Source organism: Periplaneta americana, chromosome 16, assembly GCF_040183065.1.
Source record: "Periplaneta americana isolate PAMFEO1 chromosome 16, P.americana_PAMFEO1_priV1, whole genome shotgun sequence".
Taxonomy (NCBI): domain Eukaryota; kingdom Metazoa; phylum Arthropoda; class Insecta; order Blattodea; family Blattidae; genus Periplaneta; species Periplaneta americana.
In genome coordinates, this window is record NC_091132.1 from 115883942 (window position 1) to 115904275 (window position 20334).

General features: G+C 35.2%; 1 protein-coding gene across 4 annotated transcripts in view; it reads left to right on the top strand.

Annotated features, from left to right (window-relative positions):
• Positions 1-20334, top strand: part of LOC138691133 (peripheral plasma membrane protein CASK-like) — an 854250-nt gene that overhangs the window by 264789 nt on the left and 569127 nt on the right. For all 4 annotated transcript variants that reach the window (XM_069812867.1, XM_069812868.1, XM_069812869.1 and 1 more), the window contains exon 3: positions 12281-12386. In XM_069812867.1, the coding sequence (XP_069668968.1) occupies positions 12281-12386 (106 nt within the window). The remainder of the gene's footprint in view (positions 1-12280; positions 12387-20334) is intronic.

Consider the following 20334-nt stretch of genomic DNA (forward strand, 5'->3'; position numbering starts at 1 on the left):
AATCCCTCTTTTGTTGCTGAGAGTAGAGTGGGAAGTCGGTAGACGAGTAGGATAATAAATTTAATAAAATGTCAGTAGGTACTGGGAGAAAAAGTGAAAGGCAATTGTCATGTGTCATTTCCAAACTCTGAGATTTTCAGCAGTTCGTTTGAATTTTATTTTTTCTTCTGTCCTTTTTGAAGGACCACAAGGGCAGACCTCGAGGACGACAGGTTGTCCGCGGACCGTAGTTTGAGAAACGCTGTTATAGATAATCCCCACATACAAATGGATCTCGTGTTAGCCCACTTTGCCAGGAGAATTTCACATAGAATGCTATACGTTTTGCTATCCATCTGATATCGACTATATTCTGTATAGTATTGCAGAAAGAACCGTCATGTGATTAATTTCAGGGGAGGCTAATCTTTGAGAAATCTTAAACAGAGCAGCTTAATACAATTTCGCTCGTTTTTGGCCTATGTTTTAAATGACATTTTTAGTTGCATATTTTAAGAAAACTGTTGATTAAACTCTCAATATCTTCAGTCAATTTAAATGATTGAAGGAATTTTAGCTTTGTTCCTTAAATTTGCAGACATTTGATTCGAATAAAAATTTTCGTTTCTCAAAGCAATTTTCAATTGTATGGAACCATGTTATTGCTGTAATAATATATTGCGATACAAGGTTGGGAAGCTCTTTTTACAAAATGGAGGAGAAGTTTGAAAAACAAGCAGAGCGAGTTTTTCAATTTCCGACGTTTTGTAATGCACTTCACAAACGTGTAGTCTATTTTACATTTTTTGGACGATCATATTTTTAAAATTGCAGATACAGTAGTAGAGCCATGTATTAATAACAAAAAATAAGAATTTAATATGCATTGTATATTCTAGGGCCTATAAGTAAAGAAATACATTAGAATATGCTTATTAGGCTTACATGTATTCCAACTTTAAGTAGCATTACATGATAACATACGTGAATTAAAATTTGTATTTTGTAATTAATTATACAGAGAGAGAAGAATAAGTAAAGCAACTTGCTTTCAGACTTGTTATGAAATAAGTATGTTGTAGCAGATGTTAATTTGCAATAAGAATGATAAGTCATATGATTGAAAATTTTAAATAAATATATTTCATACCGGAAAACCAAAAATGAATTGTAAAATGTTTTAATAAGTTAATATTACGTACTAGGCTCTGCTTAAATTTCAGTTTAAAATACGTCTTTATTAAAGTTTAAGGGTGCTATGCATAGACATTTCGCTAGCCCGCGCTACGAGCGTGCTAAACTAGCTCCGGCTATCGACTGGTTACTTGTACAGGAATCATATCATATCATATATCATATCATATCATATCATATCATATCATATCATATCATATCATATCATATCATATCATATCATATCATATCATATCATATCATATATCATATCATATCATATCATATCATATCATATCATATCATACATCACACATCATCACACATCACACATCACACGTCACACACCACACATCACACACCACACACCACCACACATCACACATCATCGCTAACACTGGTTTATGAATATGAAAAACGTTAGTTCGCTGATCATCCACCGGAAGCCCGCGCTAAGAATGTCTGTGAATATGGCCCTAAGCATTTGTGAATAAATATGATATGAAATTAATATAATTCACAGCTTTGACTTTAAAACAATATGAATTATTTCAGAAACACAATGAAACCTATAACATAATTCTAACTTCTTCATTATATTCACTACCGTTTCCATAATCGTAGCGGAATGTAGCGCACTTTTGGCAGATCCTTGTGTCTCGCAAATGCCTTAATGATCGAGAGCTCTTGTTATGTGTGCTGACTGTACCTTAAAGTCGAACCGGAAAACTGTAACACAATTAGCTAAGTAAACATATGATCTCCTACTTGGCTTTGACTTGAGTTCCTTAAATTGTTAGTGGTGTTTGTGCTGTGTAGTTAAGAGGATGGCTGAGTGGATTCTAGGGAATGAATGCCACCTTCTGTTCCAGTGCTCTGGAGAGAGTGAAGAGATCAACCGTCTGATTGTTACTTCTTCTGTTCAATTGAACTTCCTTAACACATACTCGTTATTGTCCTCCACTACCAGACTAGTGCCTTACAGTCATGTAACTATACTATCCAAATTCTGGACCTGAGATGGTGACGGTAATGAATTCAGGACGTCTTGAACCCTTTGATCCTTCGATATCAAATCTTACAAGGTGATCTCAGTGACCTAGTTGAACTTACCTAAGTCTCCGAACTCTTTAACTTATGATTACAGGATTGAATCGTGTTCTAGACTAGATGAATACATGCAGTTGCGGTTGACACATTTGGACATGATCACAAGTCCGTGGAGTGGCAGTTTCCCGTAGATTTATTTAAAGATGTACCCCATCGTACGAAATTACTTGACTATCCATACTTTACGACTGATTTACCACGCAGTAGTAGCCTATAAGCTATATTACAGTACGGCATTATAGGATGGGGTTGTGCTTCCTCATGTCAATAACATTGCTACAGAAAGTAATAATAAAAATATATTAATACGCTTCTTGGTCCACACCTGTGGAGTAACGGTCAGCGCGTCTGGCCCCGAAACCAGGTGGTCCGGGTTCGAATCCCGGTCGGGGCAAGTTACCTGGTTGAGGTTTTTCCGGGGTTTTCCCTCAACCCAATATGAGCAAATGCTGGGTAACTATCGGTGCTGGACCCCGGATTCATTTCACCGGCATTATCACCTTCATATCATTCATACGCTAAATAACCTGAGATGTTGATATAGCGTCGTAAAATAGCCCAGTAAAAAAAATAAGCTTCTTGATTATCCCTAACAACTGTTGTATTCTGAATTTAAAGTATTTGATATCCATCAAATTTATAACAATGTCTTGTTGAATTTCGTACATAAAAACCGAAATATGTTTAATTTGTATTCACATAAATATAAAAAGTCAGCGATGTATGCAATGGAGAGAGAAAGGAACTGGCCACTCTACTCCATTATCTCCTGGTTTAGTTGCCTCATGAGCGATGTCTTGTTGGTGTCCCTTATTATGTCTTCCGACAGTTGACTAAACAACAACAATACTACCCCTATATTCTGAAAATAAACGATCGACATTATCTAAGCCAGTGGTTCTCAACTCTTGAAAGACTACGGCCTGGTAAATTCTTTTTCTGTAAGACAAGGGACCAGTCGCAACGAAGTTACTTGTTCAATCTTTCGTACATTACTTTGAACACTTGAATATAAATAATTTATTAAATGGCGATCTTACTCGTATTAATTATGTAAGCATGTGCGGCTTACAGCTGTTTCGGTGCTATTTCACACCATCCTCAGAGCCTTCTGTGTCTCGGCGTCATCTCAACTTCGCTGCCTGTTGTGTGGGTGCGTTCGTGTGATGAAGAGTTGTGTCAGATAGTTGTGGCACAAATAACTAATGCCAACCACACATACAACCCAAAAACCAAAAACTCAACACACTAGAACAATATGAAATATGCAGACACACTAAGACACACCCTAATCAAATACTCAATACACAGATCAATTTCAGAACACACACACTATTTGACACAACTCTTCATCACACGAACGCACCCACACAACAGGCAGCGAAGTTCAGATGGCGCCGAGACACAAGGCTCTGAGGATGGTGTCAAGTAACACCGAAACAGCTGTAAGCCGCACATGCTTACATAATTATTTAACACGAGTAAGATCGCCATTTAATCAATTATTAAAAGTTACTTGTATATGAATCGGTTGTTTGAGAAACCACATATGTCCATAGCTAAAGCGAAGGACGTGTGGTTTCTCAAACAACCGATCCTTATGGCTATCCAATTTGTTTAATGTTCGTGCATTTAACTGACATAAGTATTAATAATTAAGTGTTCACCGCTGTGGAGTAACGGTTAGCCTGCCTGAGCGTGCAACGAGCGGGCCCGGGTTCAAATCTTGGTTGGAACAAGTTATCTGGTTGATGTTTTTCCTAGGTTTTCCCTCAATCCCTTAAGAGCAAATCCTGGGCAACTTTCGGCGTTAGACCTCGGACTCATTTCGCGCCATTATCACTTTCATTTCATTCAGACGATAGATAACCACAGCAGTTGATGAAGCGTCGTAAAATAACCAATTAAAAATAATTAAGTATGACGTAATCTTAAGATTTGAAGAGTAGGCCTATTAGTACACTATAAAACGATGTGACTTGTTGAGAAGTAATTTAATTATTAATTATCAAGTACACTATAAAACGATGTGACTTGTTGAGAAATAATTTAATTATTAATTATCAATCACTAGATCAATAAACTTTTGTAGCATGTTGTAGTTTCCTTAAGCCCACATCATTAACTTCTGGTAATTTCCATTGACATATTGTGACCATCTGATCGCCAAAAACATACAATTTATAACGTTGATCATTGTATTGTTACATTGATTTAAAGATGTTCGTTTGGAAAAGAAAAGATAAAGAGAAGACTCATTAAATGCATGTATGATGTAACTTACCACAGAAGTCAGTAAGCAGGGGAAGCAGTAAAGAATGTCAACATGTCGACGAAACACTTATCACAAATACACACGACAAATGTTTTTTTTTTTATATACGGTTATGTAATTTGATGTATAAAAATGCAGTCAATAGGATAAACATAGGTAATTTCGTGATAATTTCATGAAAATTAATTTAAAATGCAAATGTGTAAATATATCCTTATTACGATTTTTTCATCTAAAAGACGATAACTTGCTGTAGAAATCTGGAGACATAAAAGATTGGACACGCTCTTGAACAAGTGCCAAAAACCACTTTTACAACTTAAGCTGAAAGGTTGGTTATTTCGTGATAACCTTGATAATTTCGTGATATTACATTGATAATTTCGTGAGATAGAAGAATTGTGGAAAAATTCATTAAAGTGAAATGAAATTCTTATTTATTGTTACAAGACTTCAAACATAGTAATTCCGTCTAATATTCATAGCAAAAACACATAGAAGTACATATCAACACATAATAAGAATGAAATCGAAGTAAAAATTGAAATTGAAAAGGCATCTTCTTTGCCCTGAAAGGGTGAACACTTTTATTACGGACTTTACTATAGCCTATATTACTAGGGTAACTCAAAAAGTAATGCATAGCGTTTGTTTATATTTTTATCCTACACCTTTGCTATTTTCACAGAATGTAGATACATCCTTTAGGAACAAAATGTCACTTTTCCACATAATCCCCGTCCCTTTCAACTGCCTTACGTAACCTAGGAACGAAGGTCTGTAGACCAGCACGTTAAAGGCTGGACCAACACGTCTGAGCCACTCTTTAGCAGCGTGCACAAGGGAGTCCTCTTCTAACCTCGTTCCGCGAAGGGATCCTCCAGTTTACCAAAGAGATGGTAATCGCACGGTGCCAGTTCAGGACTCTAAGGCGGATGTTTCAGTGTTTTCTCTCCGAATTTTCTGATCTGGTCTGTGGTCTTGTGACTGACATATGGCTGTGCATTGTCGTGCAATAGCAGAACATTCTGCTTCTCCCGATGTCGTCGAACACGACTCAGTCGAGCTTGAAGTTTCTTGAGAGTTGGCACATACGCGTCAGAATTAATGGTGGTTCCGTGTGGTATGATGTCCACAAGCAAGAGTCCTTCTGAATCGAAAAACACAGTAGCCAACATTTTTCCTGCCGAAGGTGCACTTTTGAATTTCTATTTCTTTGGTGAATTTGCATGATGCCACTCCGTTGTCTGCCTCTGTCTACGGTCCAAAATGGCGGAGCCATGTTTCATCTTCTGTCACAATTCTTGCAAGTATGTCATCTAGCACTTAGCATGATAACAAATCAAACAGAAGCTACACTGAACCCATTGCGTCCCCCTTTTCTTTTTTGTTATCACATCTTATCTTCAGATTTCTAAAATTTGTATTGTAATACAATTTTAAAAATAGTATAAAATGTAACGTTTAATGCTCAACAAAATTTCGCCTCAAACAGCTAAGATTTCTATCAGTAACGCTAAGCCTATATGGCGACTACAGCTGTATCTAAAATTCCAAAAACATTTCCTAAAATTTCATGAAGATATAATAAATCATTGTACCAAATATCATATGCTTACCTTTAGTAATAAGCCTGTAATGTAATTACAAACATCCACAAAATTTGTACGCCTGAGAATTTGACGCTAACTTGCTCTCTCCAAACATAAAAGCTCACTGAAACAGCTACAATTATCACACAAAGCGTAACTGTATGTTTCTGGAAACCGGACAACATACGCAATCCCTTGGCGGAAATTTGAATCTCGTAACACCATTGGTTAGTTCACGAAAGAGCAAAGAATTAGTATCACGAAATAACCACTGCCACGAATTTACCAATGTTTACCCTATATCGTACGTACGTAAGTAAAATGCTATTCTTCCGGATATTTGTAGATTCTTCTAGTTGTAAAAAAAAAATTTCAATTCTTTAATTTTTCAATGAGTTCCGTGTCTGTATCTTTCGCTGTATCAGATATACAGGGTTGTTTCCGATCTCTGATAACGAATTTGAATGACATCATGTGAGTCAGGAGTCACACGACAGCTGAACTGTGGCGCGAGGTGACAGACCAGTAGTGAGTGATTTCATAATCAGAGTGCACGGCGACTCACAGCAGAAATTCCCAAGAAAATCGAGCCTTTTTGGGAGGTTTACAGTAGTGTAAAAAAAAAACCGTCCGACGGAATAATCAAAGTGAAACAAGCACACACTGCAATGAGAATTTGCGAGGAAATGGTTTTCACTGTGACTATTCAGTACAGAGAACTGGATACATTCTGTCTTAACCTTCACTTCAATCATCATTCGCAGATCAAGTATTAGATCCTAAAGGATCCGTTACGGTCTCCTCCCCAGTGTTGCTAACTCAGAATTTCATTTACCGCTGCACAAGCTTAAAAAAACCGCTAAATTGTACTTGAAAAACTCCAGATTTTTCTTAAGACATCAGTTCCAAATTTGAAATACAAACTATACAGTTTTAGGAACTGGACAATTTTATAAAAATGTATTCTAAATTATCACTTCTTAGGCTCTATGTTCTATGCAAAATCGTATGGACAATTAAAACTGAATATTTTGCATTCAATATCATCTTACATCATTTACATCGAGCTTTCCAATTATCATCGGCAACTTCTTGCATCTAATCTTTCAACACATTATGTCCCCCTCCGCCCACATCTCTGAACTTTTGTACGTATGGAGTTTTACGCGGCATATTTCTTCAAAATTTAATGAAGTAAATCAAGAATAATATACTGGACACTTCGCATTCACATCACACCAGTCCGTTCGAAATCTGATTTCACACTGAGCTGGAGACGTGCCTGCCAACAGTGAGTCTGGTTTTAAGTTTTAAGTATGTCTGTGTTACATAAACTACAATGCGGAATGATAAATTAAATAATATATCATAATAGAAGACGACATTAAGATATATGGATCATATGAGGAGACAAAGAGGAAGGCAGAAAGTAGGAAAGCCTGGTTTGCAGTGAAAGACCTTCCCATGGGCAGAACAGTATGAATGAATGAATAATAAGTTATCATAAATGAACATAATAATTTGTTCATTATCTACTGTTTATGATTAAACATATCAATTCATTTACAAAAGCATTGCCTACATGATTAGACTAAAAGCCCATTCACAATTAAAATTAAACATAACGTAAGCGTTAACTTAAGAATATAAACGTTACGGTAAAATCAAGAAATCATACCATCATTCACGATAGGAACATAAACATAACAGCAAACGTACTTGGTAACCATGGAAACATAACAATGACGCCATTTCCTCATATTCTGTCGTATGCTTCAGCGCTCCACGATTGTGTTCTGTTTGCAAATCACGTAAGCATAAGCATGAAAGTTTGGAGTTTACGGTAATGTTTATGTCAATGCTTATGTGAATCATTGTGAATGATCCCATATGGTAGCCTGGGCCCAAACTTCTGTGTTTATGTTACGGTTATGTTTAATTTTAATTGTGAATGGGCCTTAAGAGTTTAACGAATGTGGCATACCTTGTACAAGAATGAATGAGGCGTGAAATGAACATGGTTGTACGAAATCGAGTTATCATGAAACACTGATATATTATATACTCGCACAATGAAAAATTGTGATAATACGATATTAATCTCTGGTTTATGATTAACTAATGTTATCCGCAAGTACATATAAAACAATATAACATCTTTACAGAAAAAAAAAAAACTTAAAAATATCATCTCCCTTTGCCGGAATCATCAAAAAACGCCAAATAAATAGCTAGCCGTTGACAGTAAAATTCTGTAGCTGACCATAGTCCTGAAAACACCTGATTTAGCTACAAAACCGGTGACTTGGCAACACTGCCTGGCAAAGCTTCTTAATAATAATTACTAGTCTTAAATTTAAATGAGAAAAATTGTTTATACTTCCCAGATAATTGGTCGCTGACACATGTTAATTCGTTCAGTTTTGAGAACAGAGAAATCTCCGCCCATTGTTGTAATCGACTTGCAGGCAATTTTTATAAACGGTCATAAACAGCGGTATTCCCTTTTCCGAATGTTGAAAGATGTCTGTGAAGAAATCCCGATCATTGAGAAATAAGTGGCTTGATCACTGCTATTTACTACACAGATGTTATTTATTTCGAATTTAGAGTTTACAGACGATATTGATGTGCGCTTTTCGATACAATCACGAAAATTATTCTCCTAAGAATATTTTGACTACAAAGTAAAATGGCAAATTCCAGAAGAATATCTCGCGGCCCGGTATAATTTATTGACGCCAGTGCCTGGTATCGAACCGCGGCCCGGCGGTTGAGAAACACAGACTACGAATTTTACATCAGTGCAAAGGACATCGCATTAGACAATAGATACAGCGCTTCAAATGATTCGGAGAGTGAAGGAATTACATAAACTCATGATTCTGATGATAGTGATAATAATGATGATTGTCGTGTTGGTGGTGAAGATGATGATGTGAAGTATTTTTTCTCATCCGTTTCTGTGATAGGCTACTGTTGATTCGTAACATTTGGAATGCTTTCCAGTAGAAATGGTGTTTGTATTCTCCTCCCTCCTCCCTCTTGCAATGTGTTTGTTAAGTCATCTTATTTGAGACCAATGTTATGAAGCAGATAAATTTTGGCAGCTTGTACCACTAGTAAAAAAAAAAAAAGATATTGAAACTCAACCTGTTGATGTTTGTGGGAAAATTTGTCTTAATTTCTGCAGTGAGAAGATTTCCGTCCGACCTCTGGAATAGCGAAAACATCAGGCCAGATGGATGTTTATACATCTCTCTATTTTTTTTTTAGAAGTTTCTGTATTCATTCAAATACCTGTGAAATACATCAACATAAAGATTTATTCTTTGAAATATTCTAATCCTAATAGATTGAATATTGCTAAAAAGAAAGAAAGAAAATGAGAAACTGTCTTCTCATTAATTCTTTACATTTTGTTTTTCTTTCTTTATTTCTTTATGATAATGTTCTTATTGATTTTATTCTTTTCTTCATATTTTCATTTCCTTCTTTGTGACTTACTATTTTCTGATCAGTTCTTTCCGTTATATTTTTCTTTCATTTATTTCTTTGTGACTTAATATCTTCTCAGTAATTCTTTCTTTTATGTTTTAATTTTTGTGTATCTGCTCCTTTTTTTTCGTCACTCATATAACTTTTTAAGACTTGTTATTTTCTGATCAGTTCTTTCCTTTATGTTTTCTTTCATTTCTTTCTTTGTGACTTACTATTATCACGTTAATGCTTTCCTTTATGTTTTATTTAATTTCTTTCCATAACACTTACTATCTTCTCATTAATTTTATTCCTTTCTGTACGTTTTCATTTCTTTCTTTGTGACAGTATCTTCTCATTATTTTTTTCTCTTTCATTTCTTTCTTTGTGACAGTATCTTGTCATTATTTGTTCCTCTTTCATTTTTTTTCTTTGAGACATTATCATCTCATTATTTTTTTCCTCCATTTCTTTCTTTGTAACAGTATCTTCTTATTTTTTCCCTCTCTCATATCTTTTTTGTGACAGTATCTTCTCATTTTTTTCCCTCTCTCATATCTTATTTGTGACAGTATCTTCTCATTTTTTTTTCCTCTTCCATTTCTTTCTTTGTAACAGTATTTTCTCATTTTTTTCTTTCATTTCTTTCTTTGTGACAGTATCTTGTCATTATTTGTTCCTCTTTCATTTTTTTCTTTGAGACAGTATCTTCTCATTATTTTTTCCTCCTTCATTTCTTTCTTTGTAACAGTATCTTCTTATTTTTTCCCTCTCTCATATCTTTTTTGTGACAGTATCTTCTCATTTTTTTCTTTCTGTCATATCTTTTTTGTGACAGTATCTTCTCATTTTTCCCTCTCTCATATCTTTTTTGTGACAGTATCTTCTCATTTTTTTCCTTCTGTCATATCTTCTTTGTGGCAGTATCTTCTCATTTTTTCTCTCTTTCATATCTTTTGTGTGACAGTATCTTCTCATTTTTTCCCTCTCTCATATCTTTTTTGTGACAGTATGTTCTCATTTTTTTCCTTCTGTCATATCTTCTTTGTGGCAGTATCTTCTCATTTTTTCTCTCTTTCATATCTTTTTTGTGACAGTATCTTCTCATTTTTTCCCTCTCTCATATCTTTTTTGTGACAGTATCTTCTAATTTTTTTTCCTTCTGTCATATCTTCTTTGTGACAGTATCTTCTCATTTTTTCTCTCTCTCATATCTTTTTTGTGACAGTATCTTTTCATTTTTTCTCTCTCTCATATCTTTTTTGTGACAGTATCTTCTCATTTTTTCCCTCTCTCATATCTTTTTTGTGACAGTATCTTTTCATTTTTTGCCTCTCTCATATCTTTTTTTTGTGACAATATCTTCTCATTTTTTCCCTCTCTCATATCTTTTTTTGTGACAGTATCTTCTCATTTTTTTCCCTCTCTCATATCTTTTTTGTGACAGTATCTTCTCATTTTTTTTCTTTCTGTCACATCTTCTTTGTACAGTATCTTCTCATTTTTTCCCTCTCTCATATCTTCCTTGTGACAGTATCTTCTCATTTTTACCCTCTCATATCTTTTTTGTGACAATATCTTCTCATTTTTTCCCTTTCATATCTTCTTTGTGACAGTATGTTCTCATTTTTTTCCCTCATCTTTTTTGTGACAGTATCTTCTCATTTTTCCCCTCTCATATCTTCTTTGTGACAGTATCTTCTCATTTTTTCTCTCTCTCATATTTTTTTGTGACAGTATCTTCTCATTTTTTTCCCTCTGTCATATCTTCTTTGTGACAGTATCTTCTCATTTTTTCCCTCTCTCATATCTTTTTTGTGACAATATGTTCTCATTAATTTTTTCCTCTTTTATTTCTTTCTTTGTGACAGTATCTTCTCATTAATTCTTATTTTTCATTTCTTTCTTTATGACAGTATCTTCTCGTTATTTTTTTTTTCCTCTTTCATTTCTTTCTTTGTGACAGTATTATCTCATTACTTTTTCCGCTTCCATTTCTTTTTTTATGGCTGATTATTTTTTCATTACTTCTTTCCCTTATGTTTTCTTTCATTTCCTTTTTTTATTAACTACTTTCTTCTCATTCTTTCCCCTATGGTTTCTTTCTTCTCTTTCTTTGTAACTTACCATCATTTCACGTTTTTATTTATTTTTCTTTCATTTCTTTCTTATTTCCCCCTTACATTCTCGCTTTCTTTTGTTTATCTGATTTTCATTTGCTTCTTTGTAGTTGTATAAGTTTTTAGTTGTTCGTGGTATGTGTTATTTTTTATCCGTTTCTTTTTTCTCTCTGTTCTTTTTTATTGTACTTTCCTGGTACGTATTGTTGTATATTGGAATCTATTTGATGTTGTATTATATTTTTCGTCGACTTTTGATGTGCGTAATTTCGTATTTTTCATTTTTGTGTAGATTGTCTTTTGAATATTGTGGCAATACAAAATATAATACTTATTATTTTAAATTCTCATTTCCTTCCTTGAGTATTTTTTTAAATGCAAATTGCAAAAATTTTTCCGCCGGAATGATCAATATGAAAACTTGATCATTTCATACTTTACGGCTGTCATAATTGGTCTGAATAAAAAACATATTCCTTCTTCACATAATTTTTAACAATTGTAATCTTGTTCATTATCTAACCGAAGTTCTTAAAATATTTTTGTTTCAGATTTAAAACGAGAGGCAACAATATGTCATATGTTGAAACATCCTCACATCGTAGAACTACTGGAGACCTACAGTTCAGAAGGAATGCTGTACATGGTCTTCGAATAGTGAGTATTGTAATTCTTTTGCTCATATTAAGCTTAAAAAGTATTCTGTTCTTTCCATATACAATATAATCTTCTTGCTAATGCAAATTAATAATTCATTTTATGTTTTGGAAAGTTATTGCCTTTTTTTGTTATGAGATGCATATTTATTTTCTTCCTCACGAGTCATCGACACTTATTCATATTTAATTCTTTTAATGACCACCACTACACTTGAGCCTATGTGTGCTTGTAAAATAGTTGGTTAAAAAAATAAAACATTAAAGTGAAACACCGTCCACAATAGAAAAAAAATCTGTAATAAATTTAAAATTATGAGTTATGTAAACAAATGTGATATTTATTATTATTATTATTATTATTATTATTATTATTATTATTATTATTATTATTATTATTATTATTATTATTATGACTCTTTAAGAGAGAAGTTTTATATGATATTCTTATTGAATTTGGTAGGCTATTCCCAAGAAACTAGTTCGATTTATTAAAATGTGTCTCAGTGAAACGTACAGCAGACTCCGTATAGGTCAGTTTCTGTCAGATGCGTTTCCAATTCACTGTGGGCTAAAGCAAGGAGATGCACTGTCACCTTTATTTTTTTAACTTTGCTCTAGAGTATGCCATTAGGAAAGTCCAGGATAATAGAGAGGGTTTGGAATTAAACGGGTTACATCAGCTGCTTGTCTATGCGAATGACTTGAATATGTTACGAGAAAATCGACAAACGATTAGGGAAAACACGGGATTTTTACTTGAAGCAAGTAAAGAGATAGGTTTGGAAGTAAATCCCGAGAAGACAAAGTATATGATTATGTTTCGTGACGAGAATATTGTACGAAATGGAAATATAAAAATTGGAGATTTATCCTTTGAAGAGGTGGAAAAATTCAAATACCTGGGAGCAACAGTAACAAATATAAATGACACTCGGGAGGAAATTAAACACGGAATAAATATGGGAAATGCCTGTTATTATTCGGTTGAGAAGCTTTTTCATCTAGTCTGCTGTCAAAAAATCTGAAAGTTAGAATTTATAAAACAGTTATATTACCGGTTGTTCTTTATGGTTGTGAAACTTGGACCCTCACTTCGAGAGAGGAACATAGGTTAAGGGTGTTTGAGAATAAGGTGCTTAGGAAAATTTTTGGGGCTAAGAGGGATGAAGTTACAGGAGAATAGAGGAAGTTACACAACACGGAACTGCACGCATTGTATTCTTCACCTGACATAATTGGGAACATTAAATCTAGACGTTTGAGATCGGCAGGGCATGTAGCACGTATGGGCGAATCCAGAAATGCACATAGATTGTTAGTTGAGAGGCCTGAGGGAAAAAGACCTTTGGGAAGGCCGAGACGTAGATGGAAAGATAATGTTAAAATGGATTTGAGGGAGGTGGGATACGATGATAGAGACTGGATTAATCTTGCTCAGGATAGGGAACAATGGCGGGCTTATGTGAGGGCGGCAATGAACTTGCGGGTTCCTTAAAAGCCAGTAAGTAAGTAAGTATTATTATTATTATTATTATTATTATTATTATTACTGTTATTATTTTCATTCACAGGGTTGGAAGGGAAGTGGAAAAACAGGTTGATTAGTTTGTCAATGAAAGGACGAGTAAAAGAGTGGACAAAGGTTAATTGTTGTTTCCTTGAGTTGATAGGTTGTTGAGTATCTGTGTGGTTAGTTAGTAGACGGGTGGGCGGATAATATATAAGTGGAATAATAGATGGTTGCATAAGCAGATGAATAGGGAGGTAGGTTAATTGATAGAATGGAGTGTAGTTGAAAAAGTGTACCAGTAAGTAAACTACTGAATAGTTGAATAAATGGCCGAATTAACGAATGGATTAATGAATGGTGTGTGTGTTCGTGTTCGTGTGTGTTTTCGTTTATACAGGGTGTTTAAAAATACGGGGCATAATTTCAGGTATGTATTTCCCACATGTAGACAATCAAAATAGTTCATTACAACATGTGTCCGGAAATGCTTTATTTCCGAGTTATGGCCTTCACAACATTGAAATTCACCGGAACGTTTTTCTTTCCGCAGGTCGTTGCCGTCAAAGGAGACATTAAGAGGGCACTCTGACAGTTCATTCCGAGGCGAAGGTTACATTCAGTGTTGTGTAGGCGTTAGACTGTGCGACATGTATTCAAATCACGAGCTGGCAGAGATACACTTCATGTACGGTAAGGCGGACGGCAATGCTGCGCTGGCTCGTCGTTTGTACCAGGAGAGGTACCCACAGCGACAATGTCCAGATCGGAAGACATTTGTACGTCTCCATTACCGTTTGTGCGAGTATGGAAAATTTAACTCTCCTGGTTTGGGTAGGGGACGACCAAGATCTACAACTCCAGAAGTACAGGAGGAGATTCTGGAGGCTGTGAACATGACTCCTTCTATCAGCACACGAAGGGTAGCGTTGCAAGTCAGTGTTCCTCATACGACTGTCTGGAGACTGTTGAAAGAGTATCAATTGTATCCTTATCATTTGCAACGTGTACAGGCCCTGTCACCAGCAGATTACCCTGCACGAATTAAGTTCTGTCAGTGGTTCTTGCAGCAGTGTGGTGTAAATCCGAACTTTCCTGTCTTAGTATTATTTACAGATGAAGCACAGTTCACACGAGATGGCATAACAAATTTCCACAATCAGCATGTATGGGCGTATGAAACCCCACGTGCAACTTTTCCATCTCATCACCAGGTGTGGTTCTCCCTCAACATGTGGGCCGGTATCATTGGTGATCGATTAGTTGGACCCCATGTACTTGTAAACAGACTTACGGGGCAGGCGTACACAAACTTCCTGGAAAACACCATACCTCATGTTTTAGAAGACACTCCACTGATCAGTCGTCAACACATTCACTTGTTGCATGATGGCGCTCCTGCACACTTCAGTCGTACGGCTCGCCGGTACTTGGATCGAAGGTTTCCTGATCGATGGATAGGTAGAGGTGGCCCAATTGCTTAGCCTCCACGCTCACCTGATCTGAACCATCTCGATTTCTACTTGTGGGGCCATTTAAAATCAATGGTTTATTCGTCTCCGGTGCCTGATTTGGAATCCCTTCAGAATCGAATTGTGGCATGTTCTGAGGACATACGCAATACTCCTGGAGTTTGGTATCGTGTTCGCAGGTCAATAAGACATCGATGTGAGGTCTGTGTTCAAGCAGGAAGTGGACATTTTGAAGATCTTCTGTAATGACAACGACCTGCGGAAAGAAAAACTTTCCAGTGAATTTCAATGTTGTGAAGGCCATAACTCGGAAATGAAGCATTTCCGGACACATGTTGTAATGAACTATTTTGATTGTCTGCATGTGGGAAATACATACCTGAAATTATGCCCCGTAGTTTTGAAACACTCTGTATAGGGTGTAACTGAGTGAGAGACCTACGCCAAAATTTTGGGACAACAGTTCTCATATCTAGAAGATGAATAAATGTAACACAAACTGGATCTGGAAATGGTTTATTTCCTTGTTAGAGCTCTTTTTCTCAACTCTGTTTACATTGAATGACGCACAAGCCAGTTTGTTTTTACGTGGAATACCATCACAGCTAGCGTGTGCATAGTACACCTCGCTCCATACTACAACAATGAACACCGGAACAGAAACAGATGCGCTGCACATGCGATATATAAGATAGCAAAGAAAAACATCTGCAAGTCGCCTGCAGGGACAAGTATCTTATAATAAATGCTAAAAATGTCCTCCGTTGGCACAGATACACCAATCATTGCGCCGCATAATGTGTAATTTAGAGAGGCTAGTCGGCCAAAATTCATTTCTGCAGAACTAATCGCTCAATTTTCATCAAATTTCGTATGTATTGAAGTGAGTAAGTTTTCAATAATTAAAATTAAAATAGCAACTAATTTTACAAAAATAAAAAATAAAATTATCAATATTGTAAAAAAATCGGTTTGAGTGAAAAAATAAATTAATGTTCATAATGTGGAATGCGCTTAAAATTGAAAGAGTAAGACTAAGGAGTATTGCTACCAGAGTGCTGCATTGGAGTTAAATCGTTCGGTTGAACTCGGTCGAGTGTCGTACCCTCGAGTGAGATACGATCGACCGTTATACGCTCGTAATAAATAGAAGCACAGTACAAGGTCATCTCACCGACATGTCTTATCTTGTCTGGAAGACGACAGATAAGATACACATATGTTTTGCTCACACGGTAAAAATAAGGCTTTATTTTCTGCGTTTATGACAAACGTCTAATGGAACGTACTACAACAGTAACATGAAGCTATAAGTAAAATAGTATGAAAAACGTCGATATACAGTTATTATTGCTAATTAATAATTATTGAATATTTGATTTACCACATATATAATATGATAGGTCCATACATAGTGTTCCGCCTATATACTGCGACAATGTAGAAACGTTTTACAAAATATTATTGATATAGCAGTAGATTAATAACAATATTAGGACAGAGATAACGTCACAGAAAATACAATAAAACGAATAATCATGCTGCACAACTGTTACAGACGCAAAGATTGATACACTAATTATTAGATATTATTATTATTATTATTATTATTATTATTATTATTATTATTATTATTATTACTAGAAAACTTAATACAGTTCTTGCATTATCGTGATTGTGTTCTCCGTTTATAATAATTACATTTACATCCAATAACATCTATCACATGTTGCAAAAACAAAATCACTCCTGTGACCTGGCCATGAGCCAAGAGTTTGTGAATGCTTGTAGGTATATAGCACTATTTGTGCAAGCATAAATATAAGTCCTTTGTCTCCCTTGCATACATGCCAAATGCCAGTTTACCAATATTGGAAACTCGCAAGAAAAGATTTCTAATATTATATAGGCTATGTAAACGACTTATTAGATTTCTATCTATTCCCGTAATATATGCGGAAGTGGAAACATCCCTGAAAAATCTTCTTGCGGTATTTCCATCGTTGTTATTGCGACTGCTTTGTTTTGTCATGTCAACAAGGTAGTCCCCTTTCCTGCCTGAACCTATCTTTTTTTTAATATTTCGCACTAAATTATAAGGTGGATATAAATTAACTGTTACAAGATTTTGCATTTCTCTTAATTCTTTATATTGGTTAGAGGTCAACTGTAAATCAGAAATAATTTTCATGTGATATCTCGATAACTGATCAAAAGTATGTTCCAATTTCTTATAGAAGCTATCTTTTATATGGTCGTCTTTCTCTTCTGTAGGGACGTGAGCATTTATAACTTCGATATCGCACCATCTACCTTTAAGTACTAAACTAAATATGATAACCTGTCACTGATAAATTCGATCTTTTTAACTGCTGATTTTATTCTTTTATGAACAAAGAATCCTGTTCCTAATTGGTGAATATTGTTTCCTTCACCATAATACAAGTAATCTCCTATACGTGATATGCCATTCCCATCTAACCTAACTCTCTGTACTCCCACGAAGTCTGTTCAATATCTTTCTAGTTCTTTTGCTACTAATGTTACCCCTCCTGTTGTATAGATACTAGTTACGTTCCAAGTGACAAATCGCATAACCAAGCATCTGTCTACACTTGGATATTATCTTGTGGAGTGTTATAAACACGTCTACATAAGAATTTAGTATGAAATACAGGATTGTGAAAAATGACTTTTGGCCGGCTGGCTGCTTGAAATTGCACACTGTGCGGCGTCACTTTGACTTCCGAATGCGCTCGTGAATCTGAGAATTTCGGATTGTCTCGCAGCCTTCCGCAATGTGGTCACGAAGATTCCTACTTCTTTGATTGGTGTTGCATAGACAAGCGATTTTAAATTCCCCACAAATAAAAGTCAAATGAACTAGATCAGGGTTGCATAGACAAGCGATTTTAAATTCACCAGAAATAAAAGTCGAATGAATTAGATCAGGGTTGCATAGACAAGCGATTTTAAATTCCCCACAAATAGACAAGCGATTTTAAATTCTCCATAAATAAAAGTCAAATGAATTAGATCAGGGTTGCATAGACAAGCGATTTTAAATGTCCCCAAAAATGAAAAGTCAAATGAATTAGATCAGGGTTGCATAGACAAGCGATTTTAAATTCCCTACAAATAGACAAGCGATTTTAAATTCTCCACAAATAAAAGTCAAATGAATTAGTTCAGGGTTGCATAGACAAGCGATTTTAAATGTCCCCAAAAATGAAAAGTCAAATGAATTAGATTAGGGTTGCATAGACAAGCGATTTTAAATTTCCCCAAAAATAAAAGCCAAATGAATTAGATCAGGGATGCATAGACAAGCGATTTTAAATGTCCCCAAAAATAAAAGTCAAATGAATTAGATCAGGGTTGCATAGACAAGCTATTTTAAATGTCCCCACAAATAAAAGTCAAATGAAGTAGATCAGGGTTGCATGGAGGCTAATGAATTGTTCATCTCTACCTATCCAGCAGCCACAGGATTTTCGATTGAGAAACTGACGAACACAGACACTGAATGAACAGTAGCTCCATCATGCATGAATAACATGTTTCGTCGTATCGGTAATGGGCCATTTTCTAACAGAACAGACAAGTTTTTCTTCAAGAACGCTTTGTATCTGTGTAGAAGATGAGCTAAGAGCTGTAACGAGGAAATAAAGCGTTTCCGTACTTATGTTTATGTAATACATTTTAATCCTCTACATGTAAGAAATAATTTCTCTAAGGTTTGACATATGTTTTAGTTACACCCTGTATATACGAATGGATGAATGGGAGAACATGTGCATTAATAATTAGATGTTCTATTGCATGAATTCAGTGATGGATAGATAAGTGGACGAATTATTGTATGGGTGGAAAGATAGTTGGTTTATGATTGGATGTACAAGGCGAGGCAGAAATACAGTATCTCCCCATTTACAACTGCACATAAAATGGAAAATATTGAAGTCAAATATCAAACAGTAGTATAAAATTATTCCTTATGGTATGCTCAGTGGCAGGTCGTGATAAAATATTCTGTGTTTTCACAATTTTGTGTTCAAAAATCGAAGAGAGTTTGAAATCGTACGTTTAGCCTAATATGAAATGTCATGGCTCCAATATTTCACTACGGAAAAAACCGTATATAAATTCAAAACAACATATAATAATAATAATAATAATAATAATAATAATAATAATAATAATAATAATAATAATAATAATAATAATAATAATGGAACCCAGTCTTTTTATTTCAAATTTTTCCTGGTAAGCCAGTTTACCCAGTTCTTTACTGTTCAAAATTAATTGATCAGAGTTCATTGTTTACGTTTGTTAAAAATTAATACATACCATAATGCCATTATTTACAAAAGCGTGTGCTCAGTAATATATTTTGATTCACAACACTCTGATACACTATAGTCTATACCAGTACTGTAATCCCATTCGCATAGATAGACTACTATAAATACATGCCAGTAAATACTATTCTTAAATAATATACACCACCATACAGATATTTAAATTCATACCACCATCACATTCAGCCAGCACGTGTTTGAAAGCCAAACTATGCTATTGTGCCAACACTGAAGTATAGTAATTCACAAACTACACTCTCGTAGCAGCACTGTACACACATCCACATAAAGTAAACGTTCCGACAGTCAGATGCTGACTACAGACTATTAAATTTCCTCCTCGAGATATAGCACGTGAACGATAGGCATCGATGCTCCTAACATCTGTAGGATAGATTCACTGTTCACTTACCGCTTTGTGCTCTTGACGAGTCATAAGCGGCCAGCGAAAGAGAATTTTCTCCCGCGCATGCGTGTAATTCCTGTAACCTTCTTAAAAAGAGCATGGCTTGTAGGCCTACGTGAACGGATGTTGCCAAGTTTACATAAGAAGTTTATGCAAGATGCAGGAAGTTTAAAATATTCGATTCTGATATTAAGCATTCC